This window comes from Taudactylus pleione, unplaced genomic scaffold, assembly GCF_031769625.1.
Source record: "Taudactylus pleione unplaced genomic scaffold, aTauple2 ptg000013l, whole genome shotgun sequence".
Classification (NCBI taxonomy): domain Eukaryota; kingdom Metazoa; phylum Chordata; class Amphibia; order Anura; family Myobatrachidae; genus Taudactylus; species Taudactylus pleione.
The window spans coordinates 3055090-3066987 of record NW_028284416.1 but is presented as its reverse complement, the minus strand read 5'-3'; the positions used below and the strand labels follow the sequence as shown (position 1 = coordinate 3066987).

Sequence of the window (11898 nt, the reverse complement as noted above, 5' to 3'; positions counted from 1 at the left end):
CAAGGGGGTGTTACATCATTCAGCAAAATACCCTTTTATTCAAGGGGAACCTTTTTGGTAGCTGCACATTATTAAGTTGTACATGTGCAGGAAACATCCATTTTGGAGGACTGCGATCCAGACAGCCCTTCAACCATGACCCTTATGTATAAGGGAGCAACGGTCTGCAGAACATTGCAGAGCATCGCTATAGCTCTAGGTTCCAAGTAATGTGTCTACGTCATTTGTTGCTGCTGTTCCTTATCTAATTTGTACAAAGTGATGACTTCAGATAACTGACTGATAAAAGGCCTCTATGGGCCACTCATTACGGCGTTGGCGAGTGGAAACCGTCCAACCCTTCCTGTTAGATAAGCGGATCCTGCAGGGAGGAGCGGCTGCATTACCCAACAACACGGATCATGTTATATGAGCACCTCTTCCTGCAATATGGCAATCCAGCTGTAGGAGACGCAATATCTGAATGATATGTACAACCCCAGCATATAATAGGAACTCTGGGCCTGATTCAGACCCGCTCGCGAGCGCTGAGCGCTCGCAAGTGGGTCGATGGTGGCTCAGTGCGCATGCGCACGACGGAGCCGACTCCGTTGTGTGCATGCGCGGGACCCGGATAGCGGGTCTCGTTCCAAAGGGGGCGTAGGCGTGCCGTGGGCGTGGCTGCCCAGACGGAGGCGTTCCCATGAGAACGCATACCGTCTGGGGCTGGCCCCACTGACATCACAAGGCTCTGTTTGAGGCGAAAGCACTCCAGGGCTTGCGGCAACAAGACCCTACCACAAGGGTCTCGTCGCAAGCCCGATGGTCTTGACCATCGCGACCATCTTCCTGCCCGCTCGCGAGCGGGCAGGAGGCAGTTAAAAAAAAAAAATAGCCCGGCCCTGACTCAGAGCGAGCGCTCTGTCAGAGCGTCCGGCTCTGAATCAGGGCCTCTGTCTGCCAAATGGCTATTATAGTGTACACTTATCCGCCTCCTGTATAGGACCCCCAGGATCTAACTGTACCTATAACTGCGTGACATACATCACACAAGGGGATAAGCATACACGTGACTTCATCTGCTCCTATTTATCAAAGGGTATGTTCTGCAGTGACAGAGGGCCGGATTCAGCACGGATCGCACGGCTGCATTCGCACGCACCTTCTAGCTGCGAAAATATGCTAATGAATGGAATCGCACGGCACCCGCAGCACTATACCAAGATGCCCTTCACTGTATAAAGCCGCCCACTTCCCATGACATGCATCCGCAAGTCAGCGAAAACATCAGTAACATCGGAACCATTCGCACAGTTGTGGATGACCTGACCCTAACTCACAATCTGCTAAACTTCCTGTCGCCATCTAGACCTCTGCCAGGGTATGCCATCGCAGGGGCTTAATTATGCACACCCCTGTAACGGTGTTCATACGCACAGGCACGCCTGCGTTCCTGTAATATATCTCGACTTGGCCATGCCCATAATACATGTCTTTCTGTACATTGCTCATAATGTTGCCAGGGGCACCAGCGAGGGAGTGAGCGGGTATGGATTACACAAGCCAGGGCCTTTGTAGGGGCACAGGAGTGCAGGGGGGCTAAACCGAACCCCCGCAATCCTGCTACCAGGGCCCATGGGTCCTTACTGATCGAGGGGGAGTTGCCTCACCCCCTACTAAGGCCATGCCCCCACAGCTGCCGAGCCTGCCAGAAGCCTTGGCGGCTCTGAGTGTTGGCACAGGCCATGCCACAAAGATGTTGTATTGTCAGAGGATTAACACAGCTCAGTAAGATTGACAGGAGAGTTTTTGGAGGATATAATAGAATGGTGGGGAAGAGAATAGAAGTAATGGTACCTCTACTGAATAGTTAGCCATGTCAACAGGCTCAGAAACACCATCATAGAAACAACAAAGTTTCATCACAAAAATAATCTTACACATTCATCAGTTAATATTTACATGAGAGAAATACACAGTAAAGTTTTTTCTATTACAACTACTAGATCCCCTGCTTAATGTGTCCCCAGCTCATTTGCATAACAATGGCACTGGAAGTAGGATGACAAGGCCAGAATTAAACACAGAAGGTAGAAACAATAATGTTTATTTTTAGAAGAAATAGTGAGTCCATAGGTTCTGTGATCCGCCCAGGTTCCTCCAATCTTGTTGTTACCCTTCATGCCCGGCCCCAGCTGGAGGCGTACACCCAGCTACTGGGAACAGACATGGGACATAGAGATGGGTTCTGTATACTGACATAGCTGTGCATCACTTGGTCAGGAGGGGAAGCAGAGGGAACAGCACTCCAGGCAAATGTCCAGGCAGTCTGAAGAGCGACAGCCCTCGTCCAGTAGGGCACAGCCCGGCTCACAGGGCCACAGCCTGGCACAGCACAGTCCATCAGGGCACAGAGAGCCATCGCTGCACAGCCCGCAGCTTACAATCCTGAGGGCCGCGGAACACAAGATAGAGACTTCACAGAACAGGCCGGCCAGGAGACAGCGAGCACATCTGTCTAATGAGACAATGAGAGACACTAACATGTTACAGCCAGGAGACAGCGAGCACATCTGTCTAATGAGACAATGAGAGAAACTAACATGTTACAGCCAGGAGACAGCGAGCACATCTGTCTAATGAGACAATGAGAAAAACTAACATGTTACAGCCAGGAGACAGCGAGCACATCTGTCTAATGAGACAATGAGAGAAACTAACATGTTACAGCCAGGAGACAACGAGCACATCTGTCTAATGAGACAATGAGAGAGAGACTAACATGTTACAGCCAGGAGACAGCGAGCACATCTGTCTAATGAGACAAAGAGAGACACTAACATTTTACAGCCAGGAGACAGCGAGCACATCTGTCTAATGAGACAATGAGAGAGACTAACATGTTACAGCCAGGAGACAACGAGCACATCTGTCTAATGAGACAATGAGAGAGACTAACATGTTACAGCCAGGAGACAGCGAGCACATCTGTCTAATGAGACAATGAGAGAGACTAACATGTTACAGCCAAGAGACAGCGAGCACGTCTGTCTAATGAGACAATGAGAGAGACTAACATGTTACAGCCAAGAAACACCGAGCACGTCTGTCTAATGAGACAATGGGAGAGACTAACATGTTACAGCCAGGAGACAGCGAGCACATCTGTCTAATGAGACAATGAGAGAGAGACTAACATGTTACAGACAGGAGACAGCGAGCACGTCTGTCTAATGAGACAATGGGAGAGACTAACATGTTACAGCCAGGAGACAGTGAGCACATCTGTCTAATGAGACAATGAGAGAGACTAACATGTTACAGCCAGGAGACAGTGAGCACATCTGTCTAATGAGACAATGAGAGAGACTAACATGTTACAGCCAGGAGACAGTGAGCACATCCGTCTAATGAGACAATGAGAGACACTAACATGTTACAGCCAAGAGACAGCGAGCACGTCTGTCTAATGAGACAATGAGAGAGACTAACATGTTACAGCTAGGAGACAGCGAGCACATCTGTCTAATGAGACAATGAGAGAGAGACTAACATGTTACAGCCAGGAGACAGCGAGCACATCTGTCTAATGAGACAATGAGAGAGACTAACATGTTACAGCCAGGAGACAGCAAGCACATCTGTCTAATGAGACAATGGGAGAGACTAACATGTTAAAGCAAGGAGACAGCGAGCACATCTGTCTAATGAGACAATGAGAGAGACTAACATGATACAGCCAGGAGATAGCGAGTACATCTGTCTAATGAGTAAATAAGAGATAAACTAACATGTTACAGCCAGGAGACAGCGAGTACATCTGTCTAATGAGACAATGAGAGAGACTAACATGTTACAGCCAGGAGACAGCGAGCACGTCTGTCTAATGAGAAAGTGGGAGAGACTAACATGTTACAGCCAGGAGACAGCGAGCACATCTGTCTAATGAGACAATGACAGAGACTAACATGTTACAGCCAGGAGACAGTGAGCACATCTGTCTAATGAGACAATGAGAGAGACTAACATGTTACAGCCAGGAGACAGCGAGCACATCTGTCTAATGAGACAATGAGAGAGACTAACATGTTACAGCCAGGAGACAGCGAGCACATCTGTCTAATGAGACAATGAGAGAGACTAACATGTTACAGCCAGGAGACAGCGAGCACATCTGTCTAATGAGACAATGAGAGAGACTAACATGTTACAGCCAGGAGACAGCGAGTACATCTGTCTAATGAGTAAATAAGAGATAAACTAACATGTTACAGCCAGGAGACAGCAAGGACGTCTGTCTAATGAGACAATGAGAGAGACTAACATGTTACAGCCAGGAGACAGCGAGCACATCTGTCTAATGAGACAATGAGAGAGACTAACATGTTACAGCCAGGAGACAGCGAGTACATCTGTCTAATGAGACAATGAGAGAGACTAACATGTTACAGCCAGGAGACAGCGAGCACGTCTGTCTAATGAGACAATGGGAGAGACTAACATGTTACAGCGAACACATCTGTCTAATGAGACAATGAGAGAGACTAACATGTTACAGCCAGGAGACAGCAAGCACATCTGTCTAATGAGACAATGAGAGAGACTAACATGTTACAGCCAGGAGACAGCAAACACATCTGTCTAATGAGACAATGGGAGAGACTAACATGTTAAAGCCAGGAGACAGCGAGCACATCTGTCTAATGAGACAATGAGAGAGACTAACATGATACAGCCAGGAGATAGCGAGTACATCTGTCTAATGAGTAAATAAGAGATAAACTAACATGTTACAGCCAGGAGACAGCGAGTACATCTGTCTAATGAGACAATGAGAGAGACTAACATGTTACAGCCAGGAGACAGCGAGCACGTCTGTCTAATGAGACAGTGGGAGAGACTAACATGTTACAGCCAGGAGACAGCGAGCACATCTGTCTAATGAGACAATGAAAGAGACTAACATGTTACAGCCAGGAGACAGTGAGCACATCTGTCTAATGAGACAATGAGAGAGACTAACATGTTACAGCCAGGAGACAGCGAGCACATCTGTCTAATGAGACAATGAGAGAGACTAACATGTTACAGCCAGGAGACAACGAGCACATCTGTCTAATGAGACCATGAGAGAGGCTAACATGTTACAGCCAGGAGACAGCGAGCACATCTGTCTAATGAGACAATGAGAGAGACTAACATGTTACAGCCAGGAGACAGCAAGGACGTCTGTGTAATGAGTAAATAAGAGATAAACTAACATGTTACAGCCAGGAGACAGCAAGGACGTCTGTCTAATGAGACAATGAGAGAGACTAACATGTTACAGCCAGGAGACAGCGAGCACATCTGTCTAATGAGACAATGAGAGAGACTAACATGTTACAGCCAGGAGACAGCGAGTACATCTGTCTAATGAGACAATGAGAGAGACTAACATGTTACAGCCAGGAGACAGCGAGCACGTCTGTCTAATGAGACAATGGGAGAGACTAACATGTTACAGCGAACACATCTGTCTAATGAGACAATGAGAGAGACTAACATGTTACAGCCAGGAGACAGCAAGCACATCTGTCTAATGAGACAATGAGAGAGACTAACATGTTACAGCCAGGAGACAGCAAACACATCTGTCTAATGAGACAATGGGAGAGACTAACATGTTAAAGCCAGGAGACAGCGAGCACATCTGTCTAATGAGACAATGAGAGAGACTAACATGATACAGCCAGGAGATAGCGAGTACATCTGTCTAATAAGTAAATAAGAGATAAACTAACATGTTACAGCCAGGAGACAGCGAGTACATCTGTCTAATGAGACAATGAGAGAGACTAACATGTTACAGCCAGGAGACAGCGAGCACGTCTGTCTAATGAGACAGTGGGAGAGACTAACATGTTACAGCCAGGAGACAGCGAGCACATCTGTCTAATGAGACAATGAAAGAGACTAACATGCTACAGCCAGGAGACAGTGAGCACATCTGTCTAATGAGACAATGAGAGAGACTAACATGTTACAGCCAGGAGACAGCGAGCACATCTGTCTAATGAGACAATGAGAGAGACTAACATGTTACAGCCAGGAGAAAACGAGCACATCTGTCTAATGAGACAATGAGAGAGGCTAACATGTTACAGCCAGGAGACAGCGAGCACATCTGTCTAATGAGACAATGAGAGAGACTAACATGTTACAGCCAGGAGATAGCGAGTACATCTGTGTAATGAGTAAATAAGAGATAAACTAACATGTTACAGCCAGGAGACAGCAAGGACGTCTGTCTAATGAGACAATGAGAGAGACTAACATGTTACAGCCAGGAGACAGCGAGCACATCTGTCTAATGAGACAATGAGAGAGACTAACATGTTACAGCCAGGAGACAGCGAGCACGTCTGTCTAATGAGACAATGGGAGAGACTAACATGTTACAGCGAACACATCTGTCTAATGAGACAATGAGAGAGACTAACATGTTACAGCCAGGAGACAGCGAGCACATCTGTCTAATGAGACAATGAGAGAGACTAACATGTTACAGCCAGGAGACAGTGAGCACGTCTGTCTAATGAGACAATGGGAGAGACTAACATGTTACAGCGAACACATCTGTCTAATGAGACAATGAGAGAGACTAACATGTTACAACCAGGAGACAGCGAGCACATCTGTCAATTATGAGACAATGAGAGAGACTAACATGTTACAGCCAGGAGACAGCGAGCACATCTGTCTAATGAGACAATGAGAGAGACTAACATGTTACAGCCAGGAGACAGCGAGCACATCTGTCTAATAAGACAATGAGAGAGACTAACATGTTACAGCCAGGAGACAGCGAGCACATCTGTCTAATGAGACAATGAGAGAGACTAACATGTTACAGCCAGGAGACAGCGAGCACATCTGTCTAATGAGACAATGAGAGAGACTAACATGTTACAGCCAGAAGACAGCGAGCACATCTGTCTAATGAGACAATGAGAGAGACTAACATGTTACAGCCAGGAGACAGCGAGCACATCTGTCTAATGAGACAATGAGAGAGACTAACATGTTACAGCCAGGAGACAGCGAGCACATCTGTCTAATAAGACAATGAGAAAGACTAACATGTTACAGCCAGGAGACAGCGAGCACATCTGTCTAATGAGACAATGAGAGAGACTAACATGTTACAGCCAGGAGACAGCGAGCACGTCTGTCTAATGAGACAATGAGAGAGAGACTAACATGTTACAGCCAGGAGACAGCAAACACATCTGTCTAATGAGACAATGAGAGAGAGACTAACATGTTACAGCCAGGAGACAGCGAGCACATCTGTCTAATGAGACAATGAGAGAGACTAACATGTTACAGCCAGGAGACAGCGAGCACATCTGTCTAATGAGACAATGAGAGAGACTAACATGTTACAGCCAGGACACAGCGAGCACATCTGTCTAATGAGACAATGAGAGAGAGACTAACATGTTACAGCCAGGAGACAGCGAGCACATCTGTCTAATGAGACAATTAGAGAGACTAACATGTTACAGCCAGGACACAGCAAGCACATCTGTCTAATGAGACAATGAGAGAGACTAACATGTTACAGCCAGGAGACAGCGAGCACATCTGTCTAATGAGACAATGAGAGAGACTAACAGGTTACATGCAGAAGAGAGAGCAAATCTGTCTATGGAGACTAACATGTAATAATAAGTGTAATATCAATTTTAACGTAACTGTGGTATTCTTATTATCGTTAATGAATAACAGGCTCTGGAGGCCTCACTAGCGCCAGTTACTGTGATTAGAGTTAAGGCCCAGCATAGCGGTCAGCTCATTAATGCCAGAGAATTATACGCAGGAGCGTACAGGGATGATGCCAGCGGATATGAACACTTGGAAGTCAATCAGCCATCAGTAAGCACGGTCAGAGTTCATGTCAGAAGTTTGGTACCCTTGAGGAGACAGTTATCTGACAGCGCTACAGTCATTTTGTTGGGTTAATATTGTAACCGAGCTCCCCAGTCCATAGACGGCTGCTGCTACTGCATTATCAGGACTTCTGATCGCAGCGGCTGAAGATACAGCACCGATCACTCCAGCGTCCATCTCTCAGGCCTTCAATCTCCTCTAACCTGAACTGTCTGCTTTTTGAGCACAACTTCCTGTCCTTCATCCTTACCGTATAGCTCCTGCCACCGCCGTGTCCCAATTCCACACACACAGCTCATTAAGAAACCAGGATGTGCAGGGTCACCTGCCCGGGGGACTACACCCTGTGACCGGAATGTAGAGGACAGAGCTAGTCCTGGGCTGTCAGAATGAGGATCTCCAGAGGTAGGTGTCCGAGAGCGTGCACTTACACCACCCCATAGATAGACAGGGAGCTACTTATACAACGGGTCATACTAAGGGGACATTAACCAACCAGAAAACAGTGCGGAACTCTAACACGGGTGTGGGTAAAAGCCGGAAACATAGTAACTGCATTGCAAAAGCCGGAAACAATGTAAAGTGTATTGAAAAAGCCGGAAATCCAGAGTAAATGTATTAGAAAAGCCGGAAATCCATAGTAAATGTATGAGAAAAGCCGGAAATCATATTACATGTACTGAAAAAGCCGGAAATCATAGAAAATGTATTAGAAAAGCCGGAAATCATATTACATGTATTGAAAAAGCCGGAAATCTATAGTAAATGTGTTGAAAAAGGCGGAAATCTATAGTCAGTGTATTAGAAAAGCCAGAAATCATATTGCATGTATTGAAAAAGCGCTGGGCCAACGTCACTATCACCTTTTTTCCCCTTTTCGTGTGATGCCCTGGGGATGGTTCTTGGCTGGAATTTTTTTGGGGTGCCTTGCTTCTTGGACGTGAACCCCTTAATGATAGGGACGCTGGTATAGAGGAGCCTTGACGTCTGCCCAGCGCTTATTCATATATTTGCAAATGTATGTAAACCAATACCTCTGAATTTCTATTATCATGTAGGATTCAAGTATTTTTGATTTATCTGCAGTGTGCTGGGGGGCAATTTTCTTTTTTCTGTGTTCAGTGTAAACCCCGCCCTTTACAAGCACCTGTAGTATATCATTAAGCTGATTGAGCAACTACCATATTTTTTGCTTGCAGTTTGGAGGCATGAATGGAGTCAGCATTAGGAGGAGGTGCTGATCCTTATAGTGCCATGTGGAGGTTTTTTGGGGTACCTCCAAGGTAAATTAGCTCTCAGCTCATACATGTGCTGTTATCATGCAGTACATCAATTTGTAATTATATGACCCAGAGTGGGTGCTACTATTATGTAGCAATAATTATTTTGGGGTGAGCGTTTGGGAGTGGGGCCCCCGGGGTTGTTCTGGCTGGACCTTTCTCATGGCATCACCACTTAATTCACATAGAATATTTTTTCACTTTTCTATTCGTTTGTATATTATTTATGTCATTTTAATTCTTTTACATTTCATTAACACTTATTGATTTATCTTTACACATCTATCCTTTACTCTTCACGATCACCTTTTTTCCCCTTTTCGTGTGATGCCCTGGGGATGGTCCTTGTCTGGAATTTTTTGGGGTGCCTTACTTCTCGGACGTGAACCCCTTAATGTTAGGGACGCTGGTATAGAGGAGCCTTGACGTAGGCCCAGCGCTTATTCATATATTTGCAAATGTATGTAAACCAATACCTCTGAATTTCTATTATCATGTAGGATTCAAGTATTTTTGATTTATCTGCAGTGTGCTGGGGGGCAATTTTCTTTTTTCTGTGTTCAGGTTAGCACTAGGGTTAAGGTTAGGTTTAGACTTAAATCGGCTGTAGACATGATGTACCTGTCGGCACTACAAATAATGACTGTCGACATTTTGATTGTCTACAAAACATGGTGAACCCGTCACTGGGTCATTGGCCCGTGTCGCCAGTGTTGAGAGCTGGACAGAAGACAAGCAAGGAGCGGGCTCCAAATAGCTGGAGTTGTTTAAATGTCTACGGCCCCTTTAATTCAGCGGTAGTACATATGTGCAAAAGAAGGTTCCCACAAGAGTCCAAGTGTTAATTAAGATTCATGTATTTATTTTCAGCATGCGTCTGACAGTAAGTGGAATTTTAGGCCTGAGGGAGCAGACAGCCATCACAGTGACCCGAGATCAGTCAGTGATAGCACATTTCCGAGATTTCCATCCCCAGTTCCATACACTCAGCCGTGTTCTGACACAGGTCCATGAAATCACATTGCAGGTTAGAGCAGCAGTCTGCGGGACAGCAGCAAAGGTCCTGGAGGTCTGGGAGACAGACGAAGGAGCAGAGAGAGAACAGACCCGAGCTACAGGTGCCCGGAATGAGAACGAGACAGTCTGAAAAGTGGCAGAAGAGACATGCGAGGAGCAGAGAGGCTGAGAGATCCGACACTGCCGGGAAAGAGATACAGTAAAGGTGAAATACACTTATGGACCCCACAAACCTACCTAAGCCTCCTAACATCGATGGATCAGGGCCAGATTAACAATGGTGCAGAGTAGACTACAGCCCCAGGCCTCCACATACAAATAGGCCCATCATCATGACAGCATGATGATAGCCAGTCGCCCATACCGTCAGCCATAAATCATAAGTATTAAAATTGTATTTCTGTTTTTCTAACAAAATAATTGACGTATTTAGGGAGACATTGGGGCTGATAGTGCAGGTGGTGTACACGCCCACATGACACTGGCCATGCCCACACATCACTAGCCACACCCATGCAGCACTGGCCACACCCCCTCCGCTTCTCACAATAGGCCCTTGGACATTTTCAGCTACAGGCTCACGTGGCCACGTTACGCCTCCTCAGTCGCACATAAGGATGCTCTTGAACGACTCTGCATCGCCCATACCTGTGTGCGCCAATTCCTGGAGCATGCGCGGTGTGAAAACACGCCAGATACGCCCCCGCAAACAAGCGTGCATTGAACACTGCTTCAGGCCCAATGTGTGTAAGCCAAACCAAAAGCTGATTGGCCCAATCGGCCACCAGCCTGCGCAATTTACAATCTGTTAATTAATATATACTTCTTTTTCTGAAGTAGAATTAGCTCATTTTATCGTGTTAGTAAATTTTCGCTAAAGTAACATAATTAGGCAGTAAGTAATGGCCACAATTTAGGACTACACCTATATTAATGACATTATTGGCCCCCTGGATTGTGTGAGCGAGCCTGCAGTCTCCCAGCAGATAAGCGCTGCCTGATTACACGCGGTACCATTCCAGCCTGAGCTTCGCGCCTATCCCTGCAAGTGAAGATAAGTTGTCGCCGGCTTGCGCCAAGAACCCAGTCATTTATTTTCTTCCCCGCACATATCTCATAATAAAGAAACAGCTGCGTCTGCAGGTTCCACAGGCCGGTTATTGCAATGTCTTCCTATACAGTAAATATAGTAATTTCTACATGCATTAAGCTGAGAAGCTGATCCTGACTTCATTAGGATGTACAGGAAGCTCCTTTACGCAGCTACTAAACTATTACCGGCTAAAAGGGTTGTTCAGTCTTAGATACCTTTCATCTATAGGCCCCTCTCTAACTAACATGTATCAGACAGCTACCTCTCTTGGGGCCTGATTCAGCGTGGATCGCCATTGCGAAAGCGTACGCCAACGTTACGATTATCTATCTCATATCTATCTATCTAATATCTATCTCATATCTATCTATCTATCTTATATCTATCTTATATCTATCTATCTCATATCTATCTATCTATCTATCTATCTATCTCATATCTATCTATCTATCTTATATCTATCTATCTAATATCTATCTATCTCATATCTATCTATCTAATATCTATCTATCTATCTCATATCTATCTATCTCATATCTATCTATCTCATATCTATCTATCTATCTTATATCTATCTATCTCATATCTATCTAT

The 11898-nt window shown here is 45.6% G+C and overlaps 1 protein-coding gene across 5 annotated transcripts in view; it reads right to left on the bottom strand.

The window, feature by feature from the left end:
- Positions 1 to 2070: 2070 nt before the first annotated feature.
- LOC148542322 (myoD family inhibitor-like) overlaps positions 2071 to 11898 on the bottom strand; it is a 28572-nt gene continuing 18744 nt past the window's right edge. For 3 of the 5 annotated variants that reach the window (XM_088470161.1, XM_088470156.1, XM_088470168.1), the window contains exon 6: positions 10034 to 10391. In XM_088470161.1, coding sequence (XP_088326287.1) covers positions 10135 to 10391 — 257 coding nt within the window. In that variant the 3' untranslated portion in view covers positions 10034 to 10134. Of the gene's footprint in view, positions 2498 to 10033; positions 10392 to 11898 lie in introns of those variants that run through there. The other 2 variants (XM_088470178.1, XM_088470174.1) reach the window with 2 other exon arrangements.